The sequence below is a fragment of the Homarus americanus genome, unplaced genomic scaffold, assembly GCF_018991925.1.
Source record: "Homarus americanus isolate GMGI-L3 unplaced genomic scaffold, GMGI_Hamer_2.0 scaffold55640, whole genome shotgun sequence".
Taxonomy (NCBI): domain Eukaryota; kingdom Metazoa; phylum Arthropoda; class Malacostraca; order Decapoda; family Nephropidae; genus Homarus; species Homarus americanus.
Genome location: NW_024713650.1, coordinates 4,685,329 through 4,706,447, shown reverse-complemented (window position 1 = coordinate 4,706,447; position 21,119 = coordinate 4,685,329). Strand labels below are relative to the sequence as shown.

The 21,119-nt window shown below is 42.0% G+C and overlaps 1 protein-coding gene across 1 annotated transcript in view; it reads left to right on the top strand.

Annotated features, from left to right (window-relative positions):
• LOC121874507 overlaps positions 1-21,119 on the top strand; it is a 70,397-nt gene that overhangs the window by 46,470 nt on the left and 2,808 nt on the right. The window contains exons 9-15 of the mRNA XM_042378665.1: positions 9,477-9,507; positions 9,961-10,101; positions 12,096-12,206; positions 14,715-14,836; positions 16,498-16,630; positions 19,969-20,252; positions 20,669-20,842. Coding sequence (XP_042234599.1) covers positions 9,477-9,507; positions 9,961-10,101; positions 12,096-12,206; positions 14,715-14,836; positions 16,498-16,630; positions 19,969-20,252; positions 20,669-20,842 — 996 coding nt within the window. The remainder of the gene's footprint in view (positions 1-9,476; positions 9,508-9,960; positions 10,102-12,095; positions 12,207-14,714; positions 14,837-16,497; positions 16,631-19,968; positions 20,253-20,668; positions 20,843-21,119) is intronic.

The following is a 21,119-nucleotide window of genomic DNA, read 5'->3' as shown; positions in this document are numbered from 1 at the left end:
CACACACACACACACACACACACACACACACACACACACACACACACACCCACACCACACACACACACACAGTCGTCGTCCAAACACACAGTACAGTACAATAACAAAACACGGATTCTCAAACGTTCTCATATGTAAATCCTCTTCAAGTTAAGGCTCATTAAATCACTGTTATTCTTGTTGACTTTTAGACGAGATAAAGGAAGGAATTTTGGGGTCTTGGGAAGGGATTTTAAGTCTTGGGAAAGGATTTTGGGGGTCTTGGGAAGGATTTTGGGGTCTTGGGGAAGGATTTTGGGGGTCTTGGGAAGGATTTTGGGGGTCTTGGGGAAAGGTTTTGGGGGTCTTGGGAAGGAGGAAGGGATTTTGGGGGTCTTGGGGAAGGGATTTGAGAGGGTTTTGGGGAAGGGATTTTGGGGGTCCTGGGGAAGGGATTTGTGGAGTCTTGGGGAAGGGATTTGAGAGGGTCTTGGGGAAGGGATTTGAGAGGGTCTTGGGGAAGGGAACGAATGAATAACAGTGAATGAACGATAGATATTTGGGGCTGTCTAGTGAATAACCGATAGATATAGGCCTGTCACCATAACCTCTTATCTATCGAACTATCTAATTATCTATGGTATCGTAACTTAAGTCAAATCAGATGAAGCACAAAATTTATATACATGATTGGGCCAAAAATCATACATATACAGTGTAATTTATTTAATTTGTATTCATGTTTATATAGTAATACCATCTTGGAGTTTATATGATAGCCTCCTGGTGTAGATGGGTGAGGCGACGTTGTTGGTGGTGTCTTATGGTCGCGTAAGTACCAGCAGGTATGGGGGCGTCACGCTCGGCCGTAAGGGAAGGGGGTGACTGGTGAGTTTTGTGAGGATGGTCTACAGAGAGGCGGTGGTGCTGTACTGTATGTTGTTAGTCAGCGGTTGGGGATGAGAGGATAGGTGAGTGTGTTGGTTGGAGTTGGGTCATTGGTTGGCTAGGTGTGGTTCGACTCTCCTTACACACACATATACACACACTCTCTCTTTCTCTCCCCAGCATCGTTTTTCTCCTGAAGGATGTAAGTTAAAACACAGGTGGACTAAACCCTTGAGGGACGCCGTGACGATGATATATAACACACTGCCAGAGACACGTGCTGGTGTAGAAATAGGGCGACGATAGCTTACATCTCTCAGTCTTCGAGTTACTGGTGGTGTGGTGTGGCGTGGTGTGGTGTGGTGTTGAGTCGGCGAGAGAGAGGAAAGGTTTACATAGAGCAGTTTCCTCCCTTCAAAGTTTACCCTCTCTCAAGTTTACCAGTCTAAAGTTTACCTAATTATCTCTACACCTGGACCTCTAAATTTACCTCTTATACACGGGGCACTGGTTACCCCTCGTTCCTTCCCTCCTACGGCACCACCACCGCTCACTATTTCACAGGATCCGGGTGTGTAGGTTAGGTTAGGTTTGGGTAGGGTAGGGTAGGGTAGGGTGGGGTAGGTCAGGTGAACGTAAATGGATAAGATTGAGCCAAGATGTAATGTGGATGCTTTTAGGTTAGGTTAGGTTAGGTTAGGTTAGGTTAAGTTAGGTTTGGTCAGGTCAGGTTTAGGTAAACGTATGTGGATAAGATCGAGTCTGGGTGTAATTTTAATGCTGTTTTAGACGTTTTTTGTGTTACAGATGAAGTCAACCACATAGGAGTGTTCTTGTATCTTACGAGGAGAAATGAACATAGGAGTCAGTCAGGCAGGCAGGCAGGTCTGTCGGTCCGTCGGTTCATCTCTAATTACGGGTGAAATCCATCATAGGAACCCCTCATGAGTCGCGGGGCTTGTGAGGGAAGCAGGTGATCAGACAGACAGTGCAGTATAACACACTATTCAGGGCTTGTAACCCCCAACACCCCCAACACCCCACCCCCAACACCCTACTAGCACCCCCACCCCCAACACCCCACCCCCAACACCCCCAACACCCCCAACACCTAACCCCCCACCTTCCACTCCCCCACCCCCCACCCCCCACTTCCCTCCCAACACACACCCCCAACACCCCCAACACCCCACCCCCCAACACCCCCCACCCCCCACTTTTTACACTTCACCCCCAACACCACCCCTCTCTCTCCTCCCACACACATACTCATGACACACAACACTCCTTGTCTTGTTCCCGGCACACAACACCTTCTGTCTGACCATCTGGCAAGGCTGTAGTGTGTGTGTCTCTTAGTGAGCAGAGATGACCGGGCTATGTGCTAGAACTTGGTGAGCTCCTCCCTCTCCCTCCCCCTTTTCTCCCCCTCCTTCCTTCCCCTTTTCTCCTCCCCCCTTTTCCTCCCCTCTCCCACTTCTCCGTAGTTAAGGAAGTGACCGGGGGGAGGGGTGCCATTCATCCATCCGTCAGTTGTCAAAAGCGATGACTCAAAACACCAACCGATCAATTTTAGCCAAACCGGATGTCCTTGACTATACCCCCATCAAGATCCCAGACGAGTTCAGTCATCAGTAATTTCCTGGAGTGTACCGAGACACGAGATCACCTTCCCTCATTCATACGATCATTAACCTCCTTATAGTGACAGCATCGTAAAAACGGGTAAAACGGGACATTAACCTCGATACACGACTTAACATACATATACTGTACCTGTAAACTGCTTATTATTACAGTTAGTGGTGTGAAATTTGTGTTGTATTTGAGGGTACAAGACACTGTAACCTGAGGGTTGAGTTACAGTTTAATGAGTTAATGATCCCTGGTTGGTACTGTTGATGTTTATACTGTACTCTGATTACATGTGTTGGGTGAGTGTGTGTATGGGGACAAGCGTAGTCTCCTTCCTTCCTTCCTTCCTTCCTTCTCCCCACCTTTCCTCCCTTCTTCTCTCCCCACCTTCTTTCTTTTCTTCCTTCTCTTCCTCTATCCTTCTGTCCTTTCCCGCCTTCTTTCTTCTCCTCTCCCTACCTTCTTTCCTCCCTTCTTCTCTTCTTACCTTCTTTCCTCCCTTCCTCCCTCCTCTTCCTCCCTCCCCTCCCTCCTCCCTCCCTCCCTCCCTCTCTCTCTTCCTCCCTCTACTTCCTCCTTCTCTTCCTCCCTCCTCCTCCTCCCTCCCCTCCCTCCCTCCTTCCCTCCCCTCCCCCCATCCACAATGCCTCCTTAAGCTCTCGGACTACAACAAACACAGTACATGTCAGTAGATATCTGTCTTGTCTGTTTGTTTGTCTTCTATTACAACTTTGCTCAAGACCACACACAACACTGCCTCTCTCTCTCTCTCTCTCTCTCTCTCACCTCTCTCTCTCTCTCTCTCTCTCCTCTCTCTCTCTCTCTCTCTCTCTCTCTCTCTCTCTCTCTCTCTCTCTCTCTCTCTCTTTCTCTCCTCTCTCTCTCCTCTCTCTCTCTCTCTCTCTCTCTCTCTCTCTCTCATCCACCACCACAGTTCACCTCACCACTCCGCCACGCCCTGCTGGTAAGCCTTAGACTGGTGATATCGACCCAGTGACTAATAGGTTCAGATTTTTGTTTTATGTTGCATGGTCTCAAGGTGGTGGATGCTGTGGTGTGTGACTAGGTAGTGACCAGAATGGTGACCAGTAGCCAAAGCTGTTAGCCACTGCTGGGTTGCTAGGTGGCCACAGATGGCTTATTTCGACTCAATTCCTTTATAGAGGGTAATTTGAGGCCCAACAAGGGGAACACTTGGTGTCCAGGGAAACAGTTAGTGAAAATTCATAGAAAAATGTGTGGGGGTGTGTGTGTGTGTGTGTGTGTGTGTGTGTGTGTGTGTGTGTGTGTGTGTGTGCGTGTGTGTGTGCGTGTGTGTGTGTGCATATGATGGAATTTCGTCTTATCATCCCACACTTCCTGAGAACACGCGCAGGCGCACGCGCGTGCATGCGCCTTATCGGTTTACACAGAAGAAATTCACGAGGAAATTCCAGAGGTGGAACTGATATTTAGGGGAAATGAAGAAGATATATTAAAGAATATCACTATCAGAAAAGAGGAGGTTCTTAAGAAAATAAATAAATTAAAGAAGACAAAATCCCCAGGGCCGGATGAAATTTCCCCTCGAGTTTTGAAAGAGTGTAAGGAACAGATTATTGGACCCCTAGTAAAATTATTTACAAAATCAGCAGACACGGGAGTTGTGCCAGACTTGTGGAAACAGCCAAATGTTGTACCCATATTCAAAAAGGGAGACAGAGCATCAGCGTCAAATTACCGGCCGATTAGTTTGACGTCAGTAGTGGGGAAATTTCTTGAATCAATTATAGCAGATAGCATCCGATCGCATTTAGAGAAAAACAAATTAATCTACGACTCTAGACATGGGTTTACAAAGGGAAAATATCGTCTAACAAATCTGCTGACTTTTTTTAGGAAAGTCTTCGAGGTAGTAGATAATGACGAAAATTACGATGTTATTTACTTTGACTTTAGCAAAGCATTTGACAGAGTACCGCATCAGAGGCTTCTGAGAAAAGTTAAGGCTCATGGTATCGACGGGAAAATTTTAAATTGGATAAAATCATGGCTCACCGATAGAACACAGAGGGTCAGCGTAGATGGTGTTAAATGTGAGTGGGGCTGTGTAACCAGTGGGGTTCCCCAGGGGTCATAATCTACATAAACGATCTAGATACTGGGATCAGCAGTGACATAAGCAAGTACTTGTAAGCCCGGACCTACGGCCTAGAAAACAGTGCGTTAATGTTCGAAATAAGGCAAACAGAGTATTGGGTTTTATATCTAGAAGTGTAAGTAATAAGAGTGCAACTATATCTTGCGCTAGTCAGGCTGCACCTCGATTATGCTGTTCAGTTCTGGTGCCCTTATTATAGAATGGATATCAATTCACTGGAGTCGGTGCAGCGAAGAATGACGAAAATGATTCCTGGACTTAGAAACCTTCTATATCAAGATAGGTTAAAGAAACTAAACTTGCATTCCCTAAAAAGACGAAGAGTGCGGGGAGATATGATAGAAGTATTTAAGTGGGTGAAAGGAATCAATAAAGGAGATATAAATAAAGTTCTTATAATATCCGAGCAGGATAGGACTCGTAGCAACGGATTTAAGTTGGATAAGTTTAGGTTTAGGAGGGAGATAGGAAGGAACTGGTTCACAAATAGGGTGGTGGACGAGTGGAACAAGCTTAGCAACTTTGTAGTAAGTGCGGGAACGCTGGAAAGTTTCAAAAGGAGGCTGGATAGATTCATGGATGATAGAGAGTGGTAGTAACTCTCGACAGGAGCTGCCATGCACAGGCCAACCGGCCTATTGCAGACTCCTTATTTTCTTATGTTCTTATGTGTGTGTGAAAACACACACTTATCGGAATATCTGGTCGAGCCCTGATACTGTCAATCTCTTACTTTCCTTCAAATTTCCTCCCCCTTTTTCCTTGATCCTGAACCAATCCCCCCTCCCCCCCTCCCCCAAATTGCCACCAAAGTACTTCCAATCCTAATCCCTGCCCTCCTCAGCGTACAAGCAGCAGCCTCTACACTTATCTACAGACGTCAAGTGTGTGTTGTTGTTGTTGTTGTTGTTTATTTGTTGTTATTTATTTGTTGTTGTTGTTGTTATTTGTTGTTGTTGTTGTTGTTGTTGTTGTTGTTGTTGTTGTTGTTGTTGTTGTTGTTGTTGTTGTTGTTGTTGTTGTTGTTGTTGTTGTTGTTGTTGTTGTTGTTGTTGTTGTTGTTGTTGTTGTTGTTGTTGTTGTTGTTGTTTATTTATTTGTTGTTGTTGTTGTTGTTGTTGTTGTTGTTGTTTATTTGTTGTTGTTGTTGTTGTTGTTATTTGTTATTTGTTGGCATTGTTGTTGTTGTTGTTGTTGTTGTTGTTTGTTGTTGTTGTTGTTGTTGTTGTTTGTTGTTGTTGCTGTTTGTTGTTGTTGTTGTTGTTGTTGTTGTTGCTGTTTGTTCTTGTTGTTGTTGTTGTTGTTATTTGTTGTTGCTGTTTGTTGTTGTTGTTTGTTCTTGTTCTTGTTCTTGTTGTTGTTGTTATTTGTTGTTGTTGTTGTTGTTGTTGTTGTTGTTGTTGTTGTTGTTGTTGTTGTTGTTGTTGTTGTTGTTGTTGTTGTTGTTGTTGTTGTTGTTGTTGTTGTTGTTGTTGTTTACCCAGCCGCTATATTATCTTATCTGAGGGTTCCCGCTATAATGAGGAGCATCAGGATGTTGCCATTTACAACCAGTGTGTTTAGGTTAGATTTGTACGTGTGTCTGTCTCTCTGTTTGATCCTTCAGATTTGCGTCTGTCTCTCCATAAATCAAACCAGCTAAGTTACCTGTCCAAGTTGTAGCGTCACCGTGGTGAAGGGGTTAACGTACAGGTGTACCCAGACGCCTTCAGACATGACCAAGTGGACAGGTGTACCCAGACAGCTATACCCGGTAACTTGATTTTTTGTAAGGGGGGCGGGGGATTGCGATCACCCCTGCCTTGTCATGGATCAAAATTCAGGTTCAGAATTTGTTACATTTTTATATGATAATTATAAGTAACGTTGTACTGAAAGTTACAGTATTTTCAAATTCCGTGTTGTGAAGAAGTGTTTATTTTTGTGTTACATATAGTGCTGCAACAGTCTATGCATTTGTGAAATCAGGAGATCTGGTCAACTTTTGTGTTTGCGCGCGCGCGTGTGTGTGTCGGAAGAACAGGATGTTGTGATAAGTAAAGTTTGATGGTGGCTGAGGGCCGAGGAGGATGTGACATGTCTCTCAGTGTTGCCCCTCCGGTGCGTGCTGTGTACTACACCTGCACCTCACGCTTACACCTACACCCACGTCAGACACATGTTATAACTACGCCAGGTCACTCTCGGCCGCTCATGGGATAAACCCTATGTGTTGCGACTCCACCAACACACATCACCGCCAGTGTCGTTCAAAGGATCTCTGCCTGTGTCCACGCCTACTCCTGCACCGCTCAAGGAACATCCACACAATGCTCTGAGCCCCACCTTCACGCTCAGTCGCCCACCCTCACGCCCACACCTGCCCCGTTTTAAACGACTAGATCGGACACTCGGGGTCTTGGCAGGGGCAGTAGGCTGGATCTTGAAGCCTCGGGTCCGGTGCCGGAATGTCCCACACGGGCGCAAGATAACCCGAGCGTGAGGTGTCCGGTGCCGGGTATACCTGAAGAAGGCAAAGAAGGAGGAGGAGGAGACGGCAACAGCACCACCTCCTCCTCGTCTCCCTCAAGGTTGGAGGAAAAGCCCTCAACCTCGAAGGATGACCCAGTGCCATCGTCTCCTCACCCCCCAGGGCAGAGCAACACACCTGGCACCATGGAGAAGACCCTCCCTATCCCTGAGCACATCACCTCCTTCTACGACCTGGTCAAGGCGGTCAAGAACAGGTGGAGTTCTTTCCCTCACACAACTTGTTCATTGATAACTTTTGTACCAACGACTATTATAACTATTTGTACCACGTCTTATAACTAGGGGAACTATACCATCTTGTACCACCACACCTTGTACCACCACACCTTGTACAACCACACCATGTACAACCACACCATGTGCAACCGCATCTTATACAACCACACCTTGTACTGCCACACCTTGTACTACCACCACACCTTGTACTACCACACCTTGTACTACCACCACACCTTGTACTACCACACCATGTACAACCACACCATGTACAACCGCATCTTATACTACCACACCTTGTACCACCACACCTTGTACAACCACACCTTGTACAACCACACCATACACACCATGTACAACCGCATCTTATACTACCACACCTTCTCACTACACACCTGTACTACCACACACCTTGTACCACACCTTGTACCACCACACACTTGTACTACCACCACACCTTGTACTACCACCACACACCTTGTACAACCACACCATGTACAACCACACTTATACTACCACACATGTACTACCACCACACACACCTTGTACTACCACACCTTGTACTGCCACACCTTGTACTACCACCACACCTTGTACTACCACACCTTGTACAACCACATGTACAACCACACCATGTACAACCACTTTTATATAATACCACACACCCCAGCACCCCCTTGCACTACCACACCTTGTACTACCACCACACTGCCTACCACACCTTGCTACCACATGTACTACCACCACATGTACTACCACATTTGCTGCCACACCTTGTACCTACCCACCACACATGCTACCACACATCCTGTACATACAACCACCACCATGTACAACCACATATACACACACACTACCACCTTGCACTACCACACCTTGTACTACCACACACTGTACACCACACACCTTGTACTACCACATGTACTACCACCACACCTTGTACTCTACCACCTTGTACTACCACCACACCTTTACCACACCTTGTACAACCACACCTTGGCCACTACCACACCATGTACACATATACTACCACACACCTTGTACTACCACTGTACTACCACACCCTTGTGCACCACCACACATATACTACCCACCTTGCACTACCACACCTTGTACTACCACCACACCTACTGCCACAGATACTAACTAGTTCTGTACCATATAACGAGTACCAGCTATTTAAACTGAATTGGAATTAAGGAAAATTTTTGAACATGGTGTTGTTACAGAGTGTGGTGTGTGTGTGTGTGTGTGTGTGTGTGTGTGTGTGTGTGTGTGTGTGTGTGTGTGTGTGTGTGTGTGTGTGTGTGTGTGTGTGTGTGTGTGTGTGTGTGTGTGTGTGTGTGTGTGTGTGTGTGTGTGTGTGTGTGTGTGTGTGTGTGTGTGTGTGTGTGTGTGTGTGTGTGTGTGTGTGTGTGTGTGTGTGTGTGTGTGTGTGTGTGTGTGTGTGTGTGTGTGTGTGTGTGTGTGTGTGTGTGTGTGTGTGTGTGTGTGTGTGTGTGTGTGTGTGTGTGTGTGTGTGTGTGTGTGTGTGTGTGTGTGTGTGTGTGTGTGTGTGTGTGTGTGTGTGTGTGTGTGTGTGTGTGTGTGTGTGTGTGTGTGTGTGTGTGTGTGTGTGTGTGTGTGTGTGTGTGTGTGTGTGTGTGTGTGTGTGTGTGTGTGTGTGTGTGTGTGTGTGTGTGTGTGTGTGTGTGTGTGTGTGTGTGTGTGTGTTTGTTTGTTTGTTTCGAGTATATGTATGTACCGATAAGGAATTTTCTGATATTCTTCGAGCACACACACACACACACAGGATATGAACTTCCGATGGGAGAATTCGAGTGAGATTGTGTCATTGTGATTAGATTTGGAGATTGGAGGGGGGGGGGACTTTTTGGAGGTTCTAATGTATTTTTTCATTATTTCCAATCTCTTTATCTTCTGATTGGTGATTGGAGTCTCGTTGTTTTCAAAGTCAATATTAATTATGTATTTTTTTGTGGTGGGAGAGGTTATGTATGGATACTCTCTCTCTCTCTCTCTCTCTCTCTCTCTCTCTCTCTCGACTTTATACAATAATAATGTTTGTTTACTTTTTGTGTTCCAGCAATGAAAATCTCTCGGCACAGGAGATAGAGGTAAGTTCTTCTATCACCCACTTGAGATAGATAGATAGATAGATAGATAGATAGATAGATAGATAGATAGATAGAATTGATGAAAGTTGATGAAACTGTGTGTATGTTAACATTAGCAGTCGTGTGTATGTATGTATGTATGTGTTTGTGTTGAAATTGGTAGGTGTGTGTATGTATGTAGGTAGGTTTGTGTGTATGTATGTATGTATGTATCTGTATATATCTGTATGTATGTATGTATGTATGTAGGTGTGTGTGTGTGTGTGTGTGTTGAAATTAGCAGGTGTGTGTATGTATGTACGTGTGTGTTTGTGTGTGTGTTGAAATTGGCAGGTGTGTGTGTATGAACATTAGCAGGCACGTTTATGTATGTGTGTACGTGTGTGTGTGTGTGTACGTGTGTGTGTGTAAGACCAACAGCCTCACTAACAGCTGTGGTTTGTCTACCGGCAGAGCAAGTTCACGCAGCTGTCTCTGGCCTTCAAGACAGACAGACTAACACTGAGACAGCGGCTGGACGTGCAGCAGAGACAACGGGACACAGCGGAGACTAACTTTGACACGGAGATCGACCAGCTGAGGAGTTCTGTCTTGGTCAGTGAATATTAATTATAAATCTCTCTCTCTCTCTCTCTCTCTCTCTCTCTCTCTCTCTCTCTCTCTCTCTCTCTCTCTCTCTCTCTCTCTCTCTTTCTTCAGTAATATTAATAAAGGTTACAGTAATAATAATAACAGTACAGTAATGTTAATAAGAGTCCTTGATGTTTGTGTTTACAGGGGAATTGCCTTGATGTTTGTGTTTACAGAGTTCCTTGGTGTGTGTTTACAGAGTCCCTTGATGTTTGTGTTTACAGAGTCCCTTGATGTTTGTGTTTACAGAGTCCCTTGATGTTTGTGTTTACAGAGTCCCTTGATGTTTGTGTTTACAGAGTCCATTGATGTTTGTGTTTACAGAGACCCTTGATGTTTGTGTTTACAGAGACCCTTGATGTTTGTGTTTACAGAGTTCCTTGATGTTTGTGTTTACAGAGTTCCTTGATGCTTGTGTTTACAGATTCCCTTGATGTTTGTGTTTACAGAGTTCCTTGATGTTTGTGTTTACAGAGTCCCTTGATGTTTGTGTTTACAGAGTCCCTTGATGTTTGTGTTTACAGAGTCCCTTGATGTTTGTGTTTACAGAGTCCCTTGTGTTTGTGTTTACTGAGTCCCTTGATGTTTGTGTTTACAGAGTCCCTTGATGTTTGTGTTTACAGAGTCCCTTGATGTTTGTGTTTACTGAGTCCCTTGATGTTTGTGTTTACAGAGTCCCTTGGTGTTTGTGTTTACAGAGTCCCTTGATGTTTGTGTTTACAGAGTCCCTTGATGTTGGTGCTTACAGAGTCCCTTGATGTTTGTGTTACAGAGTCCCTTTGATGTTTGTGTTTACAGAGTCCCTTGATGTTTGTGTTTACAGAGTCCCTGATGTTTGTGCTTACAGAGTCCCTTGATGTTTGTGCTTACAGAGTCCCTTGATGTTTGTGTTTACAGAGTCCCTTGATGTTTGTGTTTACAGAGTCCCTTGATGTTTGTGTTTACAGAGTCCCTTGATGTTTGTGCTACAGAGTCCCTTGATGTTTGTAAGCTTACAGAGTCCCTTGATGTTTGTGTTTACAGAGTCCCTTGATGTTTGTGTTTACAGAGTCCCTTGATGTTTGTGTGTATTGAGTCCTTGATGTTTGTGTTTACAGAGTCCCTTGATGTTTGTGTTTACAGAGTCCCTTGATGTTTGTGTTTACAGAGTCCTTGATGTTTGTGTTTACTGAGTCCCTTGATGTTTGTGTTTACAGAGTCCCTTGATGTTTGTGTGTTACAGAGTCCCTTGATGTTTGTGTTTACAGAGTCCCTTTGATGTTTTGTGTTACAGAGTCCTTTGATGTTTGTAAAGCTTACAGAGTCCCTTGATGTTTGTGGGTACAGAGTCCCTTGATGTTGGTGTTTCAGAGTCCCTTGATGTTTGTGGTACAGAGTCCCTTTGATGTTTGTGTTACAGAGTCCCTTGATGTTTGTGTTACAGAGTCCCTTGATGTTTGTGCTTTACAGGAGTCCCTGATGTTTGTAAGTGTATGAGTCCCTTGATGTTTGTGTTTACAGAGTCCCTTGATGTTTGTGTTTACTGAGTCCCTTGATGTTTGTGTTTACAGAGTCCCTTGATGTTTGTGTTTACAGAGTCCCTTGATGTTTGTGTTTACAGAGTCCCTTTGATGTTTGTGTTTACAGAGTCCCGTTTGTGTTTACAGAGTCCCTTGATGTTTGTGTTTACAGAGTCCCTTGATGTTTGTGTTTACAGAGTCCCTTGATGTTTGTGTTTACAGAGTCCCTTGATGTTTGTGTTTACAGAGTCCCTTGATGTTTGTGTTTACAGAGTCCCTTGATGTTTGTGTTTACAGAGTCCCTTGATGTTTGTGTTTACAGAGTCCCTTGATGTTTGTGTTTACAGAGTCCCTTGATGAAGGACCCGGGTAAACACAAACATCACATCTTGAAAGTCACAGTGACCCTGTGTTCATCGCTGTGAAAATAGTTTAATCTGGATGTGTTTGTCTCGGCAGGCGCTACATGCAGATTGCCTTGATACTGAGCTGATAGACGCCGTCACACAGGTCCGCCGACACCTTGATATCTTGGCAACCTCCTCCACTAGACTCGTTTATGCATCTGAGGTAAAAAAAAAAAAATATCATAGTAATTGGCATCAGGACAGAAGATGTTATCACTCACATTTTATACATAACATTTATTTGTTTATATAAGTGAATGATCAGTACCTTATATAAGTTTGAAAAGTGGGGCCTAAGACTTGGAGATAGGGACATTTGGATCTTAACCCCTTCAGTATGATGATAACCCCTCAAGTACTTTACACCTGTACTGTGTTATGTTCCTCTAAGTGCAATGTATTAAACCTTTCAGTACAGTGGCCTATTTCCTCTGAGTAAGATAACATTGTTCTTGAGAGGTTAAATTAGGTCAAATAACATCCCATCTAAGTAAAGAGACAGTGTAGAGGCCTAGCCATTTTGGGTTGAGGGTGTTGACATGACCCCAGTGTATGAGGGAGACAGTTCCAGCAAATATATAAGTCTTAAGACAAATGTTTCCCTCCCCCAGCCGGAGTTTCACCTCACCTACAGAAGCGGTGTCCTACAGGTGATACAAAAGGTGGCGACGAGGTTGTGAGCCACTTAAAAACATGTTGTAGCTGGCGGAGGGTGACTAGATGTACTGCACTGTAATGGGGATGGCAATATGCTATACATTTGCACCTCCCATATATACGTATCTCGTTGCCTCTTTATCATTCTATCTGTATTTATGGTTTTATTTATTGTTAGCTGCACCAAAACTGTTGTGTAGAATTAAAAGATGAATACGTTAGTGATAGTAAAAAAATATATATGTAACTATGTGGGGTATGGGATGTTTGGGTTCACACTCAGGATGGGATGGAGAAAGGAAACTCACAATGTGCTCTCTGTATACATGTTGTATTGGATTTACAATGCAGCTTGGTGCTGGGAAGTGGCAGCGTGGTTACAAGCGTGATGTAGAGAGAGCTGGTTGGTGAGGGTGCTCAGAGGAGGACCAGCTTGTGGGTCGCGATGCTCGCCGGCGGGAGCGAGGGCCGCCAGGCAGCGGCGGAGGAGGTGGTGTAGCTTGCTGCGGCTGTAGCTAGAAGAAGAGAAAGGTCACCACGAGGTCAGGTCTTAAATAGCGGGGGTAGGCGTGGCTTAGTAGTTGACCTCCGTGATGTATGGCGGCGCTGGTTGACCCAGACCACAAGGCATACACTGGGGAATTCGCGGGGTCGGCTACTCAGCGACAAACAGCGTTTGTAGGGGAGAAATCCACTACAACTACTTGCCGGGAAAGAAGTGAGAGTTGGAACAGTGTGTATCCCATTATGCAGTCTTGGTACTGAATAGCTGATGTTCGCTGCCTCAGAACTGTTATGAAGATGTACAGAAGGATTATGGTGGTGTACTTAAGCTTTTCAGAACAAACTATATTGTATACATAACTTATTATTCACAATACCGTATCCATGTTGAAGTGATCTGAACATTATCAATAGAAAGGTCAAGCTATTAGTTGTTTACTACACACGCATATGTTAAAGAATCCTTGAATTTTATTTTGATATTTCCTGCACATGTGGTAGAGGGATCGTTGCGTAAATATGTAGCATAAATGTGTGGTGGCGGGGTAGTAGTGGCGGTGTATACTGTACAGTAGGTGGTTGGGGGTGAGTGAGACAATGTTGTCAGCACTGTCAACACTCCCTTGTAACTTCCTGTAAATTATTGGGTAAACAGATACAGTTATTGTGTGCATTTGTAGGGGAGTACTTAAGCCAACCCACAGTGTGCTCTGGCCTAGTACTGTACTACCATCCCAGTGTGTACTCTGGCCTAGTACTGTACTACCAACCCACAGTGTGCTCTGGCCTGGTACTACCATCCCAGTGTGTACTCTGGCCTAGTACTACCAACCCACAGTGTGTACTCTGGCCTGATTGTTTAGAAAATATGTGAGTTTCATAGATTCTTACAAGCATCTTGGTGAAGGCATTGAATTATGTTAAGTAATGGGACCCAGAGATTACTCCAATTGATATTTTTCATTTAATGTTGTCATTCTTATTCCTTTTCATCACCATTGCTCTTGTGTTGTTGTTGTAAGTGAAAAATTTGACAATGGTTGAAGGTCATCTTATGTTTGTTCCTCTTATGATTACTAACAATCACTCAGAGGTGAACAGTTCCTTTCCTGGGTCATATATTACACAGTTTATCTCTCTCTCTCTCTCTCTCTCTCTCTCTCTCATTTATTTCTTTATTTATCTCTCTCCTACTGTCTGTCTCTGTATCTTTAATTATCTATCTTTTAGGTATCTATATTATCATATCTTTTTTCATACTCTTTCTTTATCTAATTCTATCATCTATATATCACTCTTATCTATCTCTTTCTCTCCATCTATCCATCCATTTATCTATCTACAGTCTTTATATTTACCTCCCTCTCTACAGTATTTATTTATAACTCCAGGGTATTATCTATCTATCTATCTATCTATCTATCTGGTTGTCTGTCTGTCTATATACCGGGTACAGTAGTTATCTCTCGGCCAATGCACTACCGCTAACTCCCCGCCTTGACCCCCGTAGGTGTGGGGAGCCGTACAGCAAGAATGGCGAGTGTCAAGAGCCCTAGAGGTCCTCCTGCTTCATGTGGAGAACGTCAAGCGGATGTACGAACGCGACCACCAGGAACTCGAGGAGATGCGTCGGTAAGTTCCCACTGAATATACCAGATTAGGCTCCTCAATTTATTTCACCTGATGATCAAATTTGGGGTTAGATTAGGTTTAAGTTGGGTTAGGTTAGGTTTTATTTTGTTAGGTTTAAGTTGGTTTGGTTTATGTTGAGTTAGGTTAAAATTGAGGTGTTTAATCATTAAGTGAAATGCCCATTAAGCTGGGGTGCCTAATCTTCAGGTGATCTGGCTTTTGTCCCATGGATCCCCTAAAATGTGAGATTTCAAGATGGAAATTCTCATAATTCTTTATTTTACAGATAGAAAAAAAAAATCTTTGATTTTGATGTTTGAGAAGCTTTTAATGGTCTCCTTGGGCTATCCTTAGTTAAGGTACCTTCCTGTGCTGTCTGTTTTACCATTCTAGCAGAGCCATTTTAGACTTGTATGGAAATTTGATCTATCTGTCTGTATTCAGTTTCCATATATGGTAGTTTTTGATTTTGACAGATTGAATTCTTTTATTTCCTTTATACTTAACATATACAGTAATTCCAATACTGCAATATATGTCCTTTGAATTTAGTAGATTGGATGCATCTTTCCTTTAATTTTGCAGATTGAAACCCTTTGTACAATATAAGAATCTTGAATACTGTACAACAGATTGGATTCTCTTCCTTTGAAATATCAAGGTTGGCTTCCGCTTTGTTCAAGTTTGCTGGCTTTATTAGCATATTTTATTTTAACAAAGTGATTTTCTTTATATACAGAGAATCTGATTAATTTAATTCCTTATATCTTTTGAATTTAATAGGTTGGATTTCTTGTATCCTTTGATTGTAACAGATAATTTGTTTATACTCTTTGTATAAACCCTTTACTATGGGGAAGTCTTGTATAATATTTTATTTGACTGATGCCAGACAAATTTATTCAGCTCAGAGGGGGACTCATACACAAGGGGTGAGACACAATGGATTCCTAATCCTTGAAAATTGAAAGATTAGGTTCCCTTGTTCCCTCTGAATTTCATGACTTGAATGAGAATTGGAGTGAGTTTTATTTGAGACAGAAATGACAGTGAAGAGAATGAATGGTCATATCTTTTTTACAGTTAATCAGAAATGAGGTCTTGGACCACTGTTGCAGCCATTACACAGTGTTGCATTGGTTTGTTCAGAAGAGGTAATGAGTAATAAGGCAGTGGGGCAGTGTAGGGGAACTGTGGGACACAACAGGCTCCACCTGCAGTCAAATTTCAGATGACTTCAGGTTCAAGTGGTTTAAGAGTACAGTAGACCCCTCCCATTCGTGGGTTTACGATTTGCGGTTTCGACGATTCGTGGTACGTAGCTGGTGGCTTGGGCGGCTAGCAAGCGAGCCTTCTCCCTCAACGCAACGAGTCGCCTATCCCTCGCGAATGGCAAGGGTCTACTGTACTGTACAGTATCTGTATGTCAAATCTGATAATATTAAGGTGTTTTAACGAGTGGATCCAACAGTCTTCCATTCTGAGGGTTACTGGTTTGATCTGGGGCATTCCCAGTCAACCCAGCTGTAAATGGGCAGTTAACTTTACTCTGACTTTTGCATACCAAGGGCTTAGTGCTGTATACAATGTGTTGTATCCACACTGTCCATAATGGGAGTCATTCCTATGGGACCCACTTTTATTCTCTTCACCTGTTTCAGAGTACTTAATGAGTATCAAATTGAGCTGCCGGTATCACCAGGAGCCAGTGGTGCCCTCAGTCAGTCATCATCAGACTACACAGCAGCCAGCAGACGTGTACGAGCCCTCAGCCTTGCTGGATGTACCAACAAGGTCAGGCTGTACCTAGAATTCTTTATCATTTCCTTAAGCATAGTATTTTTCTGTAAGTGTACACAGGAAAGTTTAATCAGAGTACCAAACTCAAAACTGTGGGTCGATGACCACAGTCCTCCACTCCAAACTTTTTCGGACTTTTTTTACAAATCCTCCAAGATTTTGTATCTCTGGGACCTAGTTGTTAATTGCATTCATCCATCATAGTCTCTGCCTTCCCCTGGTCCTCCTACCCTCAACTTTGCCCATTATTGTTTCTGTTGTTATCCCCTCACTCGAAATTATATGACTAAAGTATCTAATTTTTCTTTTTTCTGAACATTTCAAGTATTTCTCTTGAAGTTTTTGCTAATCTTAGTACTTAATTTACTTTCCTGTCAGTGTAGCCTATAATACCACATTTCAAAGACCTCCAAACATTTCAAGGGGCACTACTCGGTCGAATGTACATGCCTGGAGCTGGTGGACGTCTGTCCCACAAGGGGTCACAGCTCAAAATTGAAGAAGTCACAAGTTCAAAAAATTTTGTGGGCAAACTTTTTTGAAGTGAGAACTGTGAACTGTTGGAACAGTCTGCCAGAGAGTGTTGTGATGGCACCGAGTGTGAGCTTCTTCAAGATCAGACCTGACCAACACTGGAGCAGGTTCTGATATATTCAGGAGCCTGTGCATGCCCAGAACTTGCTAACAGTGCATAACAGAGACGTGGCTGACCGCCCAAGCGGCTAACGAGCCGATCAGTGGCGAAGAGGATAAAAATAAAAATAAAAGGTGTCTGCTGAAAGCGTCCATGCCATGGATGCATCTCTCCCATACAACAAACAGTCACTGTCATATAAAGCCTTCAGTGGCCTTTTTCTCAAATTGAAGTTAATGTCCCTTTTCATTAGGTCATTTAGATTATTAAATGGTATTTTTGCATGCCCCATTCTTATTTTGATTTCTTCCCTACATCTACCATGTTGCTTCCCAAATACACAAACTTTTCTGCTTGTTTAAGTTCCCACACAGGAGGGTTGGGAGTAGTTTAACCTTTTGCAAACATATTTTCAGTAAAATAGTAATGATTTTTACTGTACTGTATATTGAAATCACTATACAATATGTGGTAAACTGATTCATACATTACTGAGTGACTCACTAGGTGTGGTTTTCGTTGTAGTGATACACTGGGGTCATCAGTGCCTCATACACACGCATCTCTAACTGTACAGTACACTTAAATTATTAAATGTTAAAATAATAATTGAATAAACTGAATTTAATAACAATAAATTTGATTTAAACTAAAATTGTACAGTATGTACAGCCCTTGTTCATCTCCACAGTGTATCAACAACTGCCTCCTCTGTTGTTACATGGTGTACACCCACTAAAAAATTATTCGGCACCTGTGTCATATTGTATCACGCCGTAAGGGTGCCCAATAATTTTTTAGTGGGTGTACATCCAACTATTACTCATTTTTGTTATTTAATAAATATCACAATTTCTTATTACAGTACAGTGACCCCTCGCTTAACGAACACCTCGGTTAACGTAATTTCGATTAACGAACTGCCTTCCATAAGGATCCTCAATTCGGTTAACGAAAAAAAATTCGGTTAACGAAGTTCTTACGAACCGACCTCAACATGTTTTCGCTTGCACTGACCGGGCAACCAGCTTTAGTATCAGTCCGCCAATACATTAATTGGTTCTAGGACTTAAATTCCTTACTATTTTAGTAAATATCAAGAAGTTTATACTATTCAATAATTTTAAAAGTTTAATATTAAATTTTTTAGCCATTTTAACAATTATTGAACATAATTGAAGGTAAAGTGACTAGTTTAATGCTCGGCATCCAGCCTTCTTAACACAGTTAACAGGAGTTAGTCTCTCTCTGTTTTCACTGGAGGTAACATCTTGCTTGAGACTCTCTTCAACTAAACACTTTTTTTCTGTGTTTCCAAGCAAATTATTGGTCATTTTGAAATATATTTTACATATTGACAATATATAATGCAGTGCAGTGTTGATTTAAAGAAAATAATCTTGAATTACACCAAGAGAGCTAAAATTTTATGGGTGAATGGCGCCATGGGTGACTTCTCTCCACCCCAATGCCTTCTCTTCTTCCTTCTCCTCCACCCCCATTCTAAATCCCATCATCATCATCATCATCATCCAGGAGCCTTCTACATACACACCTCAAAGTAAGTGAACTTTTCTACCATTTTTGTTGAATTTAGGAAATTTTCGGTGAGCTGGAACCAATTACCCAAAAACCCATTGAAACAATGGTTTCGGTTAACGAACTTTTCGGTTAACGAACGACCTTCTGGAACGGATTGAGTTCGTTAACGGAGGGGTCACTGTGTATATATATATATATATATATATATATATATATATATATATATATATATATATATATATATATATATATATATATATATATATATATATATATATATATATATATATATATATATATATATATATATATATATATATATATATATATATATATATATATATATATATATATATATATATATATATATATATATATATATATATATATATATATATATATATATATATATATATATATATATATATATATATATATATATATATATATATATATATATATATATATATATATATATATATATATATATATATATATATATATATATATATATATATATATATATATATATATATATATATGGTGTCCCATAAATTTCCATACATAGGAAAAATAAACCTTTTTATATGAAAATCCATTTTTATTTATATAATATGCTCTACGTGACTACCATTCTGTTGAAAACACTCTTCAATGCGTGTCCTCCACTGCTGAAGAACACGTTCAAGCACAGCTGGAGTTATGCTTGTAATGGCGTTGGTGATACGTTGCTTGAGATGATTTATGTTTTGTATCTTTTCCTGATACACCATGGCCTTCAAATGCCCCCAAAGGTAAAAATCAAGTGGGGTAAGGTCTGGGGATCTGGGAGGCCACTCCACAGGACCACGCCGACCAATCCAATGTTAAAAACCATATGTATGGAAACTTATGGGACACCCTGTATATATATATATATGTATATTGCATAAGATTTTTGCAGATCATCCTCAACATCAAGCATCTTTTTTCATGTGTTACAAATATTTTTTGGCATCTAACAAAAAATATTTCCAATTCATGCTTGTCTCATATGATCCATACATATCTATATTTTCATTACTAAACACATCTACTGTTTAAGTTGTCTGATCATCTTGCCAGAAAAATAGTTATTATTTTCGTATATCTTACAGTGTAATTTATTCCTTAACAGTCCCAGGATAATCGACGCATTAGTCTCTCTTCCGGCCTCACAAAGTCACAACCCAATTCCTACCTGACGAGCAGTAGAGGGTCAAGACGACGAGCATCACTTATGCCAGACTTGAAACCTTTTCAAGAAAAGTTTGCTGCTCTGGCTGCAACAGCTGCTGCTGCTGCTGCAGCTGCAGCTGCAACCACAACAGCACCTGCAGCAGCCAGTTCTAGTTCTACCAATTCTTCAACTACCAGCACATCTAAAGATAATACAGAAGAAAATGGGCAGCCTCCTACTGGGTAAGTTTCTCGTTAGAATGTTTCACTAATGAGCCATTTTTGTAATTGAAGGCATATGATTTGTAGTTATGACAATGAGCTGAAGATCACAGACTATTGTGAGGAGAAGGAAAATCAAGTAAATGAGTTGGTAGGTTTTAGACAAAGGTTGTTCTTATAACTAGGTATGTTGTCCCTGACAATGCTCTTAAAAAGTGATTTGCTTCTCTTTTTGGAGTACAGTAGGGTACACAAAATCTAATGCCTTATTCGTAGGTTCATGTAACATTGTAGGTATGAGGTGGCTGTAGCATTGAGAATTCATGATCTGGGGCAGTACTATTGTTGGAAATTTTGAAGGTGGAGCAGCACAGATACTAGTGTTGAAAGTTGAGGATCTGGAGCAATACTAGTGGCTAAACTTATACCATATACAGGGTATACAGCAGTATCACCGAGGAAGGCAGTGAGAGTGGCGAAGAAGGTCAAGACTCGCCCTCTTCGACTACGAATAAAAACCCGTCCATAAACTCATCCATAATTAACAGCCTCGCTCAGCTCCACCCAGACCTGTATGCTGTCGAGCCCAGCCTGCAGAATGGTGATCGAAGGTAGTGTAATTCTGATGGTGGTTGTATCCTGTGTATCTGTTGCTTAGGTATACAGTATAAGACGTACTGTATTAGATGGTGCGATGGTCAAGGTGTGCATGTTGTTGGTACATAGATAAAAAAAATTGCCATTAATGTTTTATAGTCTATACTAATTTATCTAATAGGAGTACAATACTGAATGAATAAATTTAGAAAGGGGTGTAAAGGGTTGAAAAAATTGAAAGGGTAGAAGGGGATTAGGGGTTAGAATTGATGTACATATGATCCTTGATTG